The following is an 18,772-nucleotide window of genomic DNA, read 5'->3' on the forward strand; positions in this document are numbered from 1 at the left end:
CACTACGCAGAAGATATTATAGTGCACAAGTGTGTGCGCAAACACAGTTGTATTCTCTGCTCCCTCACTCTCTGAACCCGATGGGACGGCAGACCGACATGACCGGAGAGAGGTCAGACGTAGGACCAACGACTTTATGTGCTTTCCGAGACACGGGGGTGAAACACCTCCGAACTCTCCTGACTCCAATCCAATAATCGACAGTTTATATTCAGAAATTGCCACCGGAGTAGTTACAAATGTATTGTATTATCTGAAATTGAGTTAACTAATCCGGGGTACATTTCTTCACTATTGTAATCTTCAAACTCAACATTAGCTCTCATTAAAGCCGAGGCAGATAATTTTAGAACACCTTATTATTTAGAGTAGTAAATAATAAAACAAATATCTTTAAAAACTATTTATTACAAGTCTTGATTTAAATAATCACAGTACTCTCTCTCAAGAGTCTTTAGAGCGCCCTCTGTCGGCAGTAGAGCGTTTTGTTTCCTTAAATTATCGATCAACGCCATCTGTCGGTCGCTCCGTGTATTTAATACTTTGATGTGCGCTTCTAGCCGAGAGATGGCGTTCTGGTGTGATGTTGAGAGCTTGCGGGATGATTCTCGAAACTCCTGGAAAGAAAAGAGGACCAGTTTACATAACTGTTTCAGTAATCAATAATATCTAAAATCCTGGTGAACCAGGATCACCTTGATCACCTTGGCAGGTGGGTTGGAGATCCGGAGCTGCGGACTACCTAGCGGGTTTAACAGGACTAGAAAAGCAGGAGTAGGAACGGGGTGGTTTTTAGTCAGTAAGAGTCTGACACTTCCTCTAACCTCGCCTAAGACGGGAGAAGTCATTAGATGATTTTCCACCCTCAAAAAAGGCGGGTTGGAGACTTGAAGATCTTAGTTTAAAAATTTTGAATCAGATGCTAACCGATCTCTGTCAAGGGTGGTAACGCATTTGCCTCTGGTGTTGTGGGTATGAGCGACGCCTATTGCTTATCATCAGGTGATCCGTTTACCGGCCTATCCAAAAAAAACATACTTTAATATACCAAGACCCACCTTCTCAGATCGCCTAGCAGTCTCCAGTTGCTGCCTGAGATTGTCGATGGTTTCCTGCTGGGACGCACTCTTGGCCTCGGCGCTGGCACACTTGAACCTGTGCCTCTTCAGCTCACACGTCAGCTTGTCCGTCTCTGCTCGCTGTTCCTTGTACAGTCTTTCTTTTTCCTGAAAGAGAAGAAAATTAATTAATTTTTGAGTTTAGGAAATAGAAAATGAATCTGATTTAATGTCAACAAACAAAGTCAAAGTCAAAATCATTTATTTCAAGTAGACCAGGAAGACACTTTTGAAAGTGAAAGCAAATATAATAATATTAATAACGTCTGTCTGTCGGTCAGTCCTCTAGTGAAACTATTTGCTCGTTCCAAAGTGTAGACTTCTATGGAGAAGAACGAGCAAGAAACTCCATAGGTTACTCTTTTTCAATCAGATTTACAATACAATTCTTGGTTACATTGTTTCGATTACTTCAACTATGTGAGAACAATGTAAAACTAATATACAGTTAAAGCGATCGAAAAAGAAAATAACCTACAATAAAAATTATAATCTATACTAATATTATAAAGCTGAAGAGTTTGTTTGTTTGATTGTTTGTTTGTTTGTTTGTTTGTTTGAACGCGCTAATCTTCCAAACTACTGGTCCGATTTGAATAATTCTTTTTGTGTTGAATAGTGCATTTATCAAGGAAGGCTATAGGCTATAAAACATCACGCTATGACCAATAGGAGCCAAGCAGAGCGGGTGAAACCGCGCGGAAGTAGCTAGTAGGACAATAAAAATTAATGCAGTCCGGAGCTGACCAGTCCCAGTTGACAGCGCCCGTTCACGAACATGACACGTACACCAGCACCGCCCAACTCAACCATGTTGCAGGGAATCGAGCGATCCAATGCCCGTGCCACCGCCAATGAGACCTTTGAGTGAGCATGACAACTCCAAGCTGACATAAATGCATTCTACTAGTCTAATTTGATTTTAGTTAATTACAGGGCTCAAAAACAGCCAAAGGCCTGATGGTAAGCGATCAGTGTTGCTCTTGGACTTTACTTGGACATTGGGAACTAAAATATGATTATTAAGAAAAAGTTGAGTCCATGTCCAGTCAAGCAGTCCACTTGCCTTATTAACTAGTTGGGTCCAGGCAGGTATGTATCGGTGTTCCGGCTCGAAGAGCAAGAGTAATAATGGAGTGGTGTTTAGTCAATAAGAGTCTGACAGTCACGCCTCACCCAAGGCAGGAGAAGACATTAAAATTTGATGAGGCATGTGAATGGGAGGAAGATTTCTTAAGTTAAGATAGGTATCTTTCTGCTATGATGTCACTGATGTGTGTCTTTCTCTTCCAATCCCCGATTCCCCGACAACCTTTAAATTCCTGATCTCCAAAAGGCCGGACTCCAAAGGACCGAAACACCGTTTTGTAACGGCTCTGGTGTTTCACATGTCCATGGGCGGCGACGATTGCTTACCATCAGGTGATCCGTCTGCTCGTTTACTAGTTTCACTACATTACTTACATAGTATAAAACAATGTCGCTTTCTCTGCCCCTGTCCATTAGTATGTATGGTTAAATCTTTAAAACTAAGCAACGGATTTTGATGCTGTTTTTTTTTTAATAGATAAAGTGATTCAAGAGGAAGGTTTATATGTATAATACATGCATAATTAATATATCATCATTGCACATAGGTGCACATAGGTGCAATGATGATATAGCGTAGCCCAGGGCGGGTAGTTTGTATACCATAAAAACAAGTCACTATATTTTTATTTATTTAACTTCATCACAAATACAGTGAATGGCGGACTTAATGCCTTAAAGCATTCTCAAACAGTCAACCATAGGGTAGTGCAGAGAAATGAAGCGGATTGATGCTAAGTCATAACACAAGCACAAAAGAATAAATATATGAATACAATATATCATGTTACTCACGTTGAGTTTAGCCAGCAGCACCAGGTGCTTCCCTTTCATGTCAGCGGTGGCTGACGCCATGCTGTTCATCTTACATTGCAGCGACAGGCGCTCTGACTCGTACTCTGCTAGTTTGACGTCAAATAGCAGAGTCAAATATAATTTATGAATGAAGTGTGATTAAATTTTTTAAGTTGTAATAATTTACGACTGAGGATCGCCCTGGGCCATCGCCCCATCACGCCCCCTAACGCCGGCACTGCATATACATACATATGGATGTTAAAAAATGTGTTTTACCAAAATTGTTTTTATAAAAAAACTAGATGACCCGGCAAACGTTGTTCTGTCTTGTAAATTATTTAGTCAGAATATAAAAAAAAATCTTTAAACAGAGAGGAGTGGAAGGAAGGTAAGGAGGCCTTTGCCCTGCAGTGGGACGATCATGGCTGAAATCTAAATCTAAATTTAATAAAAAAAAGGTGAAACAACCCTTATCACTTAGGGGTACTTATGGAAAATAGATAGTATCCGATTCTCAGGCGTACTGAATATGGTAAAAATCGGTAAAGCAATTTTGGAGTAGTACGGTAACTAACATTGTGACATAGAAATTTTATATAGGTATTAGATTACAACGTCACGCCTTTTATCCCCGAAGGAGTAAGCAGAGGTTTACAATATGGCACATAATGCCTACTTTTCACCATTTGTGTTATAAGTCCCATATAATAGAGGGTGAGCCTATTCCCATATACCTACTGGGCACAATTCCAGACTCCGTGACTATAGAGAAATTTTCGAAAATCCGAAAAAAAAACAATAATATTTTGCCTTTAGAATTGAACCCGGGACCCTTATCCAGCAGTCGCACTTACGACCACTCGACCAACGAGGCAGGCAGCATAGAAAGTAATTTAATTAAAACAACTTTAACAGTTGGGACCCAATATTAATACATATGTTCGGTTTTTCTGAAAATTCTCAGCAGTAGCACTGTATCCGGTGTATTTCTCTGATCTCTGCTGGTCTGCATCACCTACCTTCTGATCCAGGGTGCCCTGTAGCCTGTCAATCTGATCCTGCATCAGCTTCACCTTGGATGACAGGAACTTGCATACACTCTCTATTGTGGGACGTTCTGAAATTATAAATAAGAAAATGAAAGTCTATATTAATTTTAATCTAAAAAGTAAAAATAAGTATTGCATAGTATAGCATATACTAGCACGGAGTCTGGAATTGTGCCCAGTATATGGCAATAGGCTAATCCCCTATTACATGGGACTTATAACACAAATGGTGAAATGTGGGTGTACATTGTATACCGGCATTACGTGCCGTAATGTGCACCTCTGCCTACCCCTTCAGGGATAAAAGACGTCACGTTACATAAATATAAAAACTCAGGCTCTTTTCATGATTACAGTCACACATAGTCAAGTGGTTTCTAGAGAAACTGTTGAGCTAACGGTCTCAGTTTCAAATCCCGTGTCAAGGAGTCTTATTAGGTTTTTTTGTATTAGATTTGACATTTTCAAAAGTAATATGGAGTTTAGAATTATGCCCCATGTACAAAAATGGACTAGCCCTCTTTTGTAGGTATGGTTTTCCACTAGTAAAAAATATAAGTTAGTAGACAAATAGGATAGAAGGGCTTTGCCCTGCAGTGGGACGACCATGGCTGAGAAAAAAAGAAATAATATGTGGGTTTAGTTTTACACCTCTCGACCTATAAACAGAAAAAAGGGACAGTAAGTATGTCTAAATATGCATAATTTACCTTTCAAAAACGACTGCGGCAAAACCTTTTCTTTAACATTAACAGATACAAAAGCGTACAAAAATTCATCATCATTTCCAATTCTACCAACATTCAAATTGGCACAGCAGTTGCAAGTATTCAAACTCTTTGGCACAACCTCTTCGCTGTTCACAATGCTACCAACATCAGGACTAAGTGTTCCATTTTCAATTTTCCCGCTTTGATGGTCCGGTGTTGTCTGTGGCTTTTTCTTTTTTTGTGTTGGCTTTGGTGGAGGCAAAGGTGATTCTGTGTTAGGCTTATTATGGCTTTCACAACTATGTTTTTTTATTGTATGTACTGGTGATAATGTGAGACTTGGTGAGAACTCGGAGAATATGTCTTGTTTTTGCTGTAAATAAAAGAAAGATTTAATTAGTAATGAAAATAATTTGTAATGTTAATATTGCAACAGTTTTATTGGTTCTTAAGTTTTTTTTAAATCTTTATTAAATAAATTGGAGGGTTTAATCACACAGTGATTATGTCACCCTCATAGGACCCTTAACAAAATATACACATTATAATTAAAGAACTTAATATCTTAATTATTATGTTATCGGCTTACTTCTCTCGCCTTAGCCGAGGCGAGAGGGAGTGTCAGATTCTTACTGACTAAAATAAAAATCACCCCATTCATACTCCTGCTTTTCAAGCAGGAACCCTAGTAAACCCGCTAGGTAGTCCGCAGCTCCGGATCAAGCATCAGCTTTACTGGGCCTCATTTGTGGTGGTCTGATGGCTAAATAGTAAAAGGATGGCAAGTTGGTTTCCCGGATCTGGTAGTAAAGAAACTAATAATGAGTGTATTTGGTTTTAAAAAAACTTAGTACTACTGTACCATGAAGTAAAGTAACACCTATTTTTAATCAATCTTGTTATGAGTCACTTGTAATAGGGTAGGGAAAGGCGATAAGACTAACTATCATTGCCAAAATAATTTGTAAAATAATTTTTCATATTTTTTGTATGAATTACTAATTATGATTTCTAATTCTTTTTCTGGACTTTAAGGCTTATTGGGGCGGTTTCTTTTCTCTAATATTCAAATACTTTTGTACACTATTATGTGCAACAACAGCACCTAAAGCATAAATAGAAAAATGTTTACAAGCCTAAAAAACCTATGTAAACTTTGATTATCTTTCGTAATAATGAAATGTAAGTAATATTTAAGAATAAATGATACTATTTCTTGATATATTTACACGTTATTGTCTCAATTTTATATATAAAAGAGCTTAGAATATAGCCACAACAAAACCAACCATAGCTTGTTCAATTTCCTTCATTAAACTTTCTGTTTTCTTCTCGAGTTGTTTGTTGAGTTTCTTGAACTCATCTTCTCGCGCTAACAAGTCCAATGAGTCCATTTTATTGTGATATTTATAACTTAAACGATAAGAAAAACAAGCAATGACATACGCACAGTTACAACTACAGATTAACTTGCAAAATAAAGGAGTCGTTCTTTTACGTAACGTTGTAATATTTACATCGTCTCCGCAATTTGGTCGTGTTTTAATGTCATCAAATAAACTCCGTTGCTATGGTTACGTGATGCAATTTGATCAAACAAAGTCCCATACTATTCGTTTGTGCACTCAATTGAGTTACTTTTTTCAGCTAAAACGCCAGTAATGGATTAAATTGAGTAATCGTTAGTGTGTAAGACTGTATTTAAAAGCAAAATGAATTGATAATTTAAAAGAAATACCTACAAACAGCTGTATTATTTGGTGTTAATGAGAACATGCTGCCATCTAGTGATCAAGCAGCGACAACAAAAAAGACCTCGGTCGTGTCAAAAACAGCTGTATTCCAACCAATCAGGAGAGCGCTACGATTGTCAATATGTTTTCTTTGTTGCATACACACACATACAAATACTTGTTGACACATTGCTTTGTTTCCCATATGATTTAGATTGGAAAGATCCGAATACTTATCGTCAAATAAATACGATACACTGATAGCTAGGTACAAAAACAGACGATTAGGCTTGAGGCCGGCTCCACATGTTGGTCCCAACGCTCGTACCAACGTTGGACTGCAAACTCGGTGAGGCGTACACACGTTGGCTAATAAACTAGTTCTATCCCGTCAACGCCAATGTGAAGATGTCCGATACAGAAATCGAAACTGCTTAGCGCGTTTATAGTAATGATGATGCACATTTATATTTGTTATGTCCAAGCCGGTGACGATTTTGTGGATGAGAAAGCCATTCTCGCTGACGTATGCACTCGCTACGTGTTGTAACAGAACTGAGCAAAGCGCCAACGTGTGGACAGATCGCGAGTGTTGGCGCAGATTCCTTTGATGAAACCGACACGAGCCGGCCAACTACCAACGCTCGCCCTAACGTTGGGACCAATGCCATTTTCTAGATCCACACGTTGGATGAATAGCGTTGGGGCCAATATTGGGGCCAACGTGTGGAGCCGGCGTAAAATTGTTAAAAAATATTGCGCGGATTACCTTAAAATCTTATCAAGGTCGTTACACTATGAGCGAGAGGACGGATGAGAGAAAGAGAGAGCGATACAAATTAAAGTGTGCTACAGAGATTTTCAATCGATTTACCAATGAGAACAAGCTGAACCCAGCTGACATGTTAGTGTGCTATTGTCGCGGGCGGATACAGGACGCTCGCTCTTGCGACAACCGAATTTGCATTAAAAAATCTCAAATTGGACTGCGTTTTCGCGTCCGGGCATTGATTTAACAGTGTAATAATGTATTTTAAGAGAAAAAGAAACGATTACCGGAGTGTTATATTATAGCCCAGGTGTTTGAAAGTGGAGTTGAACGACTTAGTTTGCGGCCGAAAAAGGTAATTCAGTTGTATCATTAAACATATGTTTGGCTATTTCTTTTTTCTTGTTTCGTAAATATGTATCGTAATCCTGCATTTTAGAAAGTTAATTGACATGTACATGTGTGTTATAACGCGATTAATGTATGGTGTTAACCGTAATACTTGATATACTAAGTTGGAAAGTGTATTTTTAAATCGGTTGTGTTTTCAATGGGTAGAAGTTTATTATGTTCGTAGTTATTGCGTAAATAAGTTAGGATATACAGTATATTGTTAGGAAATAAACTTTAATTATGTGATAATTTAATATAATGATAATAAAAATCAGCTGTTTCAATGGTACGCCCTCAAAAGTGCTTTGTGGTATGTTTTTTTTTTAATAAACAAGTTTCGACTGGGCTCAGGTCGTGTTGGGTTCGGCTTGTACCGTTAGAGATGTGCAAGTATCGATTTTTTTTGTGTATCGATGCGCTTACCGTAACTTTTTCTTTGTTCTTATTGTATAGAGCTACAGTGTGGTAAGAATCGGTTTTAAAAGCGTGCAATTGCGTTTTACAATGATGTCATAATCTTCTTATACGAAATTTATTTTATAAAATTAATTTTCCGTGATTTTTTGCTACTATATTGGTTATGAAAATCATTATGATAATTGGTTTTTTAGTTTTGTTCCTTATCGTTGGCAGAATTTATTAAGATTAGATCGATTATATTATTATATTTTTCCAGTCATGTGTTGAAATAAATAAAATATCACACCTAACTATTATTGTTATTATGACATTAAAACTGACATTAGACCCCACATGTAGACCGATATGTATAGGTAATAGATAATATCATATTAATAAAACTAATAGCATAGCTTAAAAATACGATCGAAAAAACCTCCACTTAAGTTAAAAATATGCAACTGCTCAGTAAAAGATGCATTCATAATGTATGCTTTTTAAATATAAGTTCAATTTTTCATATTAATCTACCATATGGCATTAAGTTCGCCTTATGTACCACTATTTTATTGTATTGTGTACATTAAAGATTAAATAAATAAATATAACTTGACAGATCTCATGACAGATCTATGCATATCGTCACAGTGTTGCTAGGTACGGCACTTGCATATACAACATTAAATTGTCATTAATTTTCCATTAAACAAACTGTAAAACAAACTACAAAGTGACTACTAGGAATTCAATAATTAAATAGAGGTAGGTTGATGCATAAACTGATTCCAATTTGAATTCTAAATTTTGAATGTAACGGAAAACAATATGGCGTGTTGCCGCATCAAAAAATTCACTTTCACACAATGTTCGCGTGTTAGAACATCAGCATTATATACTTTCTAGTTTTTGCGCGTCGCATAGGGAAAAAATATGTTTGTTCATTTCATAGCCGAGGCTGAGTTCCATACTTTATGTTATATTGTTTAAAGTTTTGTTGCTTTTTTATTAAAACTGCAACGCATCTGTGGCTTCTCTTGTGTTGCGGGTGTCCCTGGCTCACTTGCCACCAGGACATGTCTGCTCGTTTGCCTCCTATTCCACAAAAAACCTCGTATTACTTATTCGTTATTACCTCGTTTTTTAGTAAACCTAGTTTGTTTACACATAAGGGCAATACAAAAATGAATGCGTGGATACCTATTACAAAATTAAACTGTGTAAAGACAACATTGTAATACCCAACTAACATTTATCAAATATGAATTACCTATTTGCTAATCTATAATATAAAAATAAGTCGTGTTTTCCTTCCTGACGCTATAACTCCAGAACGCACGAACCGATTTCCACGGCATTACAGTCGTTGGAAAGGTTCGGGCTCCATGAGGTTTATAGAAAAGAAAATTCAAGAGAAAAACAGGGAAAATAATTAGTAACAAAACGGAGTCTGTCGGGTTTGCTAGTAATAATCTATCTAAAAACCTATTTTTTACAACATAACCTAACCTAACTCAACACTTCAATTTAGCAGCTCGTAGTATAAAGTATACTGCAAATAAAACTCCACAAAAACATGTAAATACAGCCCAAATCGCAAACAAAATGGCCTCCCCACAAATAAGTGTATCGTCGTGTCGGAAATAGGTACGATAGAGCATCAGTTCCCGACTCAGTCAGTGTTGTTGCTATGCATTTATCTATTACCGTTCGCTGCATGCGCTCCCTTGGTGAACAAAATTTTGATTCCCTTCGTGACGTCATCTGTCACACTCTGCGGGTTACCTCAGGGCTGAGTGACAATGAAACCAAATGCCACGATCCCTGTCTTTGTGTTAGCCACACTCAAAGACATTTAATGATTACTTAAACTATTCCTTAGTAACGATTTTGTATCGAAAACAATTGCTAAGGACTAGGTTTAGTTACCATTAAATGACTCTGAGTGTGGCGGTGTGTGAGATTTGGACATTTCTAGTTACTAGTATAGAAAAAAACTTGTCAAGTTATCATTTTTGAGTTTGTTATAAAAGGAATAATGTTGAATTTATAAATAATGGTTTGTTTAGTAAACTAGGGGTTTACCCTAGTTTGTTGTTATTGTTTTTTTTGTCACCTATTTTTGTATCAAAATTTATCATTGTTAACTCAGCTGTTTAGGATGTCATGTTGTCTAGTTGAAATAGGTTATTGGGTAGGTTTCTCAGTCAAAAATAAATTATTTCGAATTTTCAATACAATAAAATATTAAAAAATAATCACACTTCATGATCTATTTAATTTTCTAATCTTTCTAGCTAAGTTTCTAGAAATAAATGTGCTATTAGACGTAAAATTCTGATGACGTCATAATGCACTTTTTCATACAAAATTCATTCATTCAACGAAGACTAGTAGGAAACTGGCCTAGCGTCGTCAAACGAAGCTTTTCGGAGTTGTATAAAGTTCTTCATTATTGTATTATAATTTGCTATAGACCTATAGTTAATGATCCACTCATTAAGTTTATAAAAGTGTCCTCCAATCCTAAACGCGATGATCTCTAGATATGATTGCTATTATTGCCATATCACGATTGAAAAGGTATGTTTTAGCTCGTTATCTTTGACATAAATTTTCCTATTTTATCTAATTTCATCAGTAATCAGTTTCGAAATATACCTATAGATAGGTATTGGAATAAATACATTGCAGTTTCGAATTGTATGTTGCAAATACATACTTTGAACATGTCAAAATAAAGTTCATTTTTGTCTTTTTAAAAACAAAATGGCGCCTGGCGTAGGAGTCGTCAGCTCAAGCGTCAATTGTGTGAAAGATTCCTTTCAATTTTGGGGTCGGAAAGAGAATTTTTGAGCCGATCCCTTCACATGATACTAATAACACAGATGACGATAGAGCACCCTCTTTTACGTTACTCTGCTTACCCCTCCCGCTTCACCCCTCCCACAAGGCCACAAGAATATACGGAAATATAATTTTATCAACTGCGCATCAGTAGCAGTATTTTTAACCTCGAATTTGATCCTTATTGCTACGACATAAAGATAATGTGAATGCTAATTTTCTTGCACGCTCGAAAATAATTTTAGGTAAATTGTTTGAACCAAACCTTCAATTTGGGAGACTGTTGTTTAATGGGCCCTAATTATAATGTTTATAGAAAGAGTTTCACTTTTCGTGTCCGACACACTTTTCTATATTTTAATAACTAGTGACGCACCACAAACCGGAAAACGTAACGGTAAAAATATCGATAAAACAGTATTTGCACGATTAATCGTCGATGTTTACCGATCGGTTAAAATATTTGCTAATTATAAACAGTTGTTACGTGTGGGCCATTGTCAAACAGTACGAAGGAATACTAAAATAATGCATAATATGAATAACATTCATTGTAAGCAAATTCGATTTATAAATACTAGTTTAAAACGCGACACTACTGCCATTGTTCTTTTGACGGATAATTTGGGAACTAAAACCAAACGTTTGGACACATCACCATCAACAGTCTGTGACAGTCCACTGCTGGACTATAGGCCTCCTCTACATAAGACGGGTTTGCCATAATCTTTCAGTAGACGTATTGGAGATCGCAGTATAAAAGGTTCAGGTTTATCAGAGAGCGCTGCTGCACGGTCTCTGTCTAATGTGTAGTCCCTTAGTAGAGTCTTACGACACCCGTGGGAAGAGTCAAAGTCTTGGTGACAAATGTGATCTACTCTTTTCTTGGAGGTTGGTAAATCATCCAACGACTTCTCTCACCAGGGCAAAGCGAGAGGGAGTGTCAGACTCTTACTGACTAAAAACCACCCCGTTCCTTCTCCTGCTTGTCGAGCCGGAGCTCCGGTAAACCCGTTAGGTAATCCGCAGCTTCGGATTAGGCATCAGCCCTACTGGGCCCCATCTGTGGTAGTCTGATGGCTCTTTACGGACGCACAGGATCATGTGATCAGCTCTGCCAATAACACACGGCTTTGGATACACCTGATTTATTTGTTATCGATTTTGTATGCAGCCTTTGCATGGCAACCAACCTTGACTTAAATCGCAAACATGTGTATAGAATTGACACAGTTATAATGCAAATATCAGACTCAATTTTCTACAAACAACTGATTTTAAATTCTATATCCATAGTAAATAAGTTTAATTCGGTTTAGCTAGAAGTTCTGGTATTGAAAATGGCGGAAATGTATGGCCAATTAGCATTGTTTCTAAAATTCTAGCGAAGTTTTTAACGTTTTCGTGTTAATTGGATGTAATTTGCAAATGTATTATAGTTATTAGAAAGTCTTAATTCACTTTCATTATTATGGACGTGTTTGCATTCAAAATTTCACAAAGCATTTGTGTCCTCTGGTGTTGCGAGTGTCCATCGGCGGTGACCACTTACCATCAGGTGATCCGTCTGCTTATTGGACGCTTATCCTACAACAAACCGCCTGTTTGGAGGTTGGAGATCGCAGTTTAAAAGGTTCAGGTTTATCAGAGAGCGCTGCTGCCCGGTCTTTATGTAGTCCCTAGCGATCTACTCTTTTTTTGAGGGTGAATAATCATCCAATGTCTTCTCCCGCCTTGATCGAGGCGAGAGGGAGTATCAGACTTTTACTGACTAAACAACACCCCGTTTCCACACCTGATTTTCGAGCCGTAGCCCCGTTAAGTTGTCCATAGCTCCAGTTAGTTACTCTGGCCTTTGAAACATGTAATATGACATATTCCAGTAGCTATAATCAGCTTCATCTTACAACAATGTAATTCTTGAGATTGTGTAGGTATTCTTTGTGCAATGACTCATTTAATTTCCTTTGTCTGCAAGCCAGACATGCTGCGTATTAAACTGGAGTTTAATTCAACTGATATTAATCAATCATTGCTACTGTATGAAGAGATATGATTAAGTATTATTCATAATTAACAGCCTGTGACGGTCCATTGCTGGATTGTGAGCCTCCTCTACATAAGAGGTCAAAAATTAACACCGCGATTAAATTTAATTTTAAAATTAGTTTTAAGTATTATTGTAACTTTAAATACATGATAATATGTGAATTTACGTATATAAGTACTAGTGGCAGTGTTATCTTTGTGAAATTGACGAAACTACAACCACAAAATCGAAAAGTTCCTGCGAGCTGTCAACGGCCAACGGACGAAACAAATATTCAATTTAAAACATAAAACCAGGGGAGTATTAGCGATAATCATTACATAATAATATAAAAACCACCGTAATATTAATTAAAATCATACATAACTGTCCTCAGTTTGCGTGAAAACTTATAAACACGACGATAAGAACTTTCACCAGTAACAAAGAAATATTACAAAAACTTAACAAAGTTTGTTACTTAAGTGTGAAATTAGGTAATAGCACTACTAGTAGTGTTATTAATGTTGTTAGGGCTTATTTATACCTAGTTCAAGTTTAAATAACTAAAATTTAAATATAGTTCCTTAGTACCTACCCACTACCTACATTATTAAATTATAAATTAATACTCATCATACTTGTCTAAAAATTTAAATTAAAGCTTTCAATCTACTTTTTTTCCCAGTTCTTCTTATAAGATCTTGTAGATAAATCCACTAATTTCCATAATTTCCATTATTTCAAGTCATTTTCCCTATCTTTTTGCTGTTCTTTTTCTTTTACTTTCAGTATCTCATCCATATTCAGTATGATGACCAGAGGAAAGGAAACCGAGGGCAAACTGAGAGCAGCACTTAAGGAGCTGGAGTCATCCAAGCACCTTTGTAGTCAGCTGTTACAGGAACGTGACGACAGTGAAGTGGAAGTTACAAAAATTATTAATAAAAACACTAAACTTAAATCGGAATTGGCTGAACTTCATATGTGTCACACAGACCTACTGCAACAACATGATTTATTGATTCAAAAGGTTACTACCTTCCAGCAGTGCACCGACACTCATGAACATGCCTTAACACGCATTTCACAACTAGAGCATGAATTAAGAGAAGCTTACAACTCAATACGTTCATTAGAGGCAGTTAAACAGTCAGTAGTGACAGACAACACTCAAAGTTTATATGAGGAGTTAGTCGGGAGTGGGTCTGGTGACGCATGTGAGCCAGCCATTGTGATAGACTTAACGGGTGATGATGCCATTACGGTGCCGACCGCATGCCCCATGCTAAACGGCCACAATAAAATTAAAAAATATATTAAATTAAACAAAACTATTAAAAAACTTAAAAAGAGGCAAAATCTATCTAAATTAAATCTAACTTTAAGAAAACAAAAAGTACAACTAATTAAGAAAACAAAAAATGAGATAAAATCTTGTCATAATGAATTAGAACAAAGTAAAACTATATATGACTTAGATATTCAAGCTCTCAGACAAGAATTACTACAGAGAGAAATGTTCCTAAATCAGATGTTTGAAAAATATGAATCCGCTCAATCAGAAATTAATAAACACATGATTGAGGCGGGTAAACTAGTAGACTTAGTAACTTATAGTGCTGAGAGATATGAATCACTGGCAAATAACCTTTCTTGTAGTTGTACCCACACCCTGCCTCCTGAGCCGGAACATAATACATCTGTTCCACATATGGTTACCCGGCCAGGTACTGATAAGAATGCTTGTGTATTCACTGACTCAATAGGAGCGGGTATTGGGTCTCTTATTTCAAATTGCCTCAATTATAATTATAGTATGACCAATTACTGTTATAATGACATCAAATTTTCACAGATGATACAAAAAATAAAACAACAATGTATCACACAAAATCAGCCTATAGTGTTATTGATGGGTGATAGTACTGGGGTTAAAAAGCGGGATGTATTGGATGGTATCGAAACCTTATTGAATTTAGATATAGGAATGAGGGTAATATGTGCCTTCCCATATTCTGACACTTTGTCAGAAACACAAAACAAAAATATTCATTACCTGAATAATTTAATGTTCACATTGACATGTTGTCATAAGGACAAATTATTGTTTTTCGACACTAACAAATTTGTTAGTGGATTTAATTTGACAAAGGAATATATTCATATTCCTAGGAAATGTAAAGTATTACTTGCTAGATTGCTAGCAAATAATATTAATTTAGTTTTAGATAATTTAAGTGACAAATCTATATTATATAGACAATCTAATAATATAGAGATAAGTAGTATATATAATAGTACGAAGGAGACTCATCATTTGATGGCAAATGTGGGTGGCACTCCTGATAATATTTTAAACTAAATTCTAAGACAACAGAAGATATCAAATTAAATTCTATGAATGTTACATGCATTGGAAAGGTATCTTCTGGCAGTTTAATTAAATCTAAATCTAAGAAAATAGTACATAAGAAGAATACACAAGATAATTTGTTACAATTGTTTTATCAAAATATGCAGGGCTTTTCATCAAAAACTCTAGAAATTGAATTGTTTTTAGAAAAATTTAAGTATGATATTGTTTGTATAACTGAACATTGGCTGAAAAGTTATCAAGTAGAATCTATTAATTTTAAAAACTATTGTGTTGGCAACTTTTTTTGCCGTCAATCAATGATACATGGTGGTAGCTTGATCTTAGTGAAAGAGTCAGTGAAATATAAAGAAAGACAAGATATTACATTACTATCAGTAGAGCACACAATAGAGTTGTCCTGTGTTGAGCTGGATAGGCATATTGTAGTGTGTGTTTATAGGCCTCCTATTTTGCAGAATCTTAGTATTTTCAATTCAGTAATGGAAGATGTACTACAGAAAACATGTTCCAGTAGTAAACATGTTATAGTATGTGGCGATTTTAATGTTGATCTCCTGGAAAAGAACAATAATTGTACTAATTTGTTGAGTCTCTTTAAATCATTTGATTTGTCTAATATTTTCCTAGAGCCCACCCGAGTAACATCCACCTCGGCGACATGTATAGATAATATTTTTTGCAACTGTGATTATTTACATAAGGACATTGTAAATAGATTACCATCTGATCACAGTGGGCTGACAGTCAACTTTAACACTGTCACGACTGTACAAAATAGGGAAATTATGTTCAGACAATTCACAAATAAAAAAATGAGTTATTAAATCACAACTTAAAAAATGAATTAGGCAACCAAATACATGCTAGTGAATACCCGAGTGAGATTTATGACAACTTATTATCCATTATTAAAACACAGTATGATAAATTGTTCCCTTTAAAACGTAAACACATTCAATGTAAGTTTGTTTTTTGTGACTGGGCTACACCAGGTATTCGTATAAGTAGGGAAAAGTTGTTTGAACTTTACGGCATGAAACCATTTAATAGTAGTGAGGCTTTCCACAGTCATGTCTCCAGGTACTCAAAAATATTTAAATCGGTTTGTAAGCATGCTAAAGCACTTCATATTAGCAGTAAAATTAAGACCGCGGAAAACAAAATAAAAACTACCTGGAATATAATTAATAACGAGACAGGTAGAAATAAACCACGTAATGTTGAATTTAATTTAAATACTGAAAACGGACGCATCAGTACAAATTTAAAAGTTGCTCAGGAATTCGAAAGTTTCTTTAAGAATATTCCGCTAAAAACTACGGAAGCATTGAAATCGTCTCCATCTCTTTCTATCGAGCTTCTTAAAAGTAATGTTAAAGAATGCACTTCTGATTTCCGATTTCAATACACAAACCCACAAGCAGTCATCAAAGCATTTAAAGATATTAAAGTTAAGTCGACTGAAGATCTCTGGGGAATGTCGGTTAGGATATGTAGGTCTTTTATAGAGACTATAGCGCCTCATCTAGCTTTAATTTTTAACAAAAGTGTAGATCAAGGAGTTTTTCCAAATTTAATGAAACATAGTAAAGTAGTTCCATTATTTAAATCCGGTGATAGTGCAGAACCCAATAACTATAGGCCGGTCTCTATTTTACCAGTACTCAGTAAAGTATTTGAAAAACTGATACTTACTCAGATGCTGCGTCACTTTAACATGAATTCTATCTTTCATGATCAACAATACGGGTTTACCAAAGGACGCTCTACTACTGACGCGGGGGTAGCTCTGATTAAACGGATTTTCGCCTCGTGGGAAGAAGCTCAGGACGCTATCGGAATATTTTGTGACCTTTCGAAGGCATTTGACTGTGTTGAGCATGGGACTTTGTTGCTGAAGCTAGAACACTACGGCATTCGAGGGGTATCGCTAAATCTATTAAAGTCATACCTTCAGGATAGGCAACTTAAAGTTCAAATAAACAAAGTAAACTCACATGGGGCTAGCGTATCTATGGGTGTACCTCAGGGATCAATACTAGGTCCATTCCTATTTTTGGCATATATAAATGACTTGCCCCATTTATTCAAAAATGAACCTCAAATGGTATTATTTGCTGATGACACATCACTAGTTTTTAAAATAAACAGACGAACAAATAATTATGACGACGTAAATGATGCTCTAATGAAGGTTCAGAATTGGTTTACAGTCAATAACTTAGTCTTAAACGATAAAAAGACAAAATGTATTAGATTTGTTTTGCCAAATGTTAAAAGTAATAAATGTGACATATTATTGAATCGTGAAAAATTAGAATTTGTAAAAGAGACTACTTTCCTGGGAATCACCGTAGACGACAAATTGCAATGGGGTCCTCACATTACATCTCTAGCGGGACGATTAAGCTCTGCAGCTTATGCTGTCTGGAAAATCCGACAGTTAACCGACATAGACACGGCAAGACTAGTGTACTTCAGTTACTTCCATAGCATCATGTCGTACGGCATTTTACTGTGGGGACAGGCTGCTGACATTGAGTCTATTTTTATTTTACAAAAGCGCGCCGTCAGAGCTATCTACAATCTTGGTCGTCGCGAATCTCTCAGGGAAAAGTTTAAGGAGATCAATATTATGACCGTTCCATGTCAATTTATCTATGAAAACATTATGTATGTTAGGAAAAATCTAAACTTGTTTGACAAAGTGTCTGACAGACACAATTATGAAACTAGACATAAGGATAGATTGAGCCAGCCATTCTTTAGATTGTCAAAAATAAGTAAGTCGTTCATGGGATTCGGTGTTAAATGTTATAACAAAATTCCAGAGGAAATAAAACACCTAAATGAAAGACAATTTAAATTATGTATTAAAAAAACGATGTGTAGATTAGCATACTACAAATTGAATGATTATATAGAGGATAAAAATGCTTGGAGGCAGGCTGGTCCAGCTCCACAGGGTAACGAAAAAATAAAGTAATTCTAATAATGTAATAATAAAACCATGTTATTTCAATTTGTTCTGTTAAATTAGATACAATCATTGTAAATGTGAGAGCCCTGTAATTAGCTAAAACTGTATTAGACTAGTAGAATGCACTTGTGTCAGCTTGGAGTTGTCATGCTCACTCAAAGGTCTCATTGGCGGTGGCACGGGCATTGGATCGCTCGATTCCCTGCAACATGGTTGAGTTGGGCGGTGCTGGTGTACGTGTCATGTTCGTGAACGGGCGCTGTCAACTGGGACTGGTCAGCTCCAGACTGCATTAAGATTGTTGTCCTCAGGGTTATTTTCTTTTTCTATCACTTTGACTAAATATTAGTTTTACATTGTTCTCACATAGTTGAAGCAATCGAAACAATGTAACCATGAATTGTATTGTGAATCTGATTGGAAAAGAGTAACCTATGGAGTTTCTTGCTCGTTCTTCTCCATAGGAATCTACACTTTGGAA

General features: G+C 36.2%; 2 protein-coding genes across 2 annotated transcripts in view; one reads left to right on the forward strand and one right to left on the reverse strand.

The window, feature by feature from the left end:
• Positions 1–388: 388 nt before the first annotated feature.
• LOC118279886 (testis-expressed protein 9) lies at positions 389–6,933 on the reverse strand. The gene is made up of 6 exons (XM_050702595.1): positions 6,054–6,933; positions 4,765–5,137; positions 4,005–4,122; positions 3,003–3,123; positions 1,059–1,226; positions 389–617 (listed from the first exon to the last, which is right to left on the reverse strand). Exons 1-6 carry the CDS (start codon positions 6,156–6,158, stop codon positions 408–410), a joined length of 1,095 nt encoding a protein of 364 aa, XP_050558552.1. The 5' UTR covers positions 6,159–6,933; the 3' UTR covers positions 389–407.
• Positions 6,934–7,386: 453 nt separating this feature from the next.
• LOC118280034 (protein FAM214A) overlaps positions 7,387–18,772 on the forward strand; it is a 64,290-nt gene continuing 52,904 nt past the window's right edge. Inside the window, 1 exon segment of the mRNA XM_050702452.1 lies at positions 7,387–7,621. The gene's annotated coding sequence lies outside the window, so the exon portion shown is untranslated.

This window comes from Spodoptera frugiperda, chromosome 22, assembly GCF_023101765.2.
Source record: "Spodoptera frugiperda isolate SF20-4 chromosome 22, AGI-APGP_CSIRO_Sfru_2.0, whole genome shotgun sequence".
Taxonomy (NCBI): Eukaryota; Metazoa; Arthropoda; class Insecta; order Lepidoptera; family Noctuidae; genus Spodoptera; species Spodoptera frugiperda.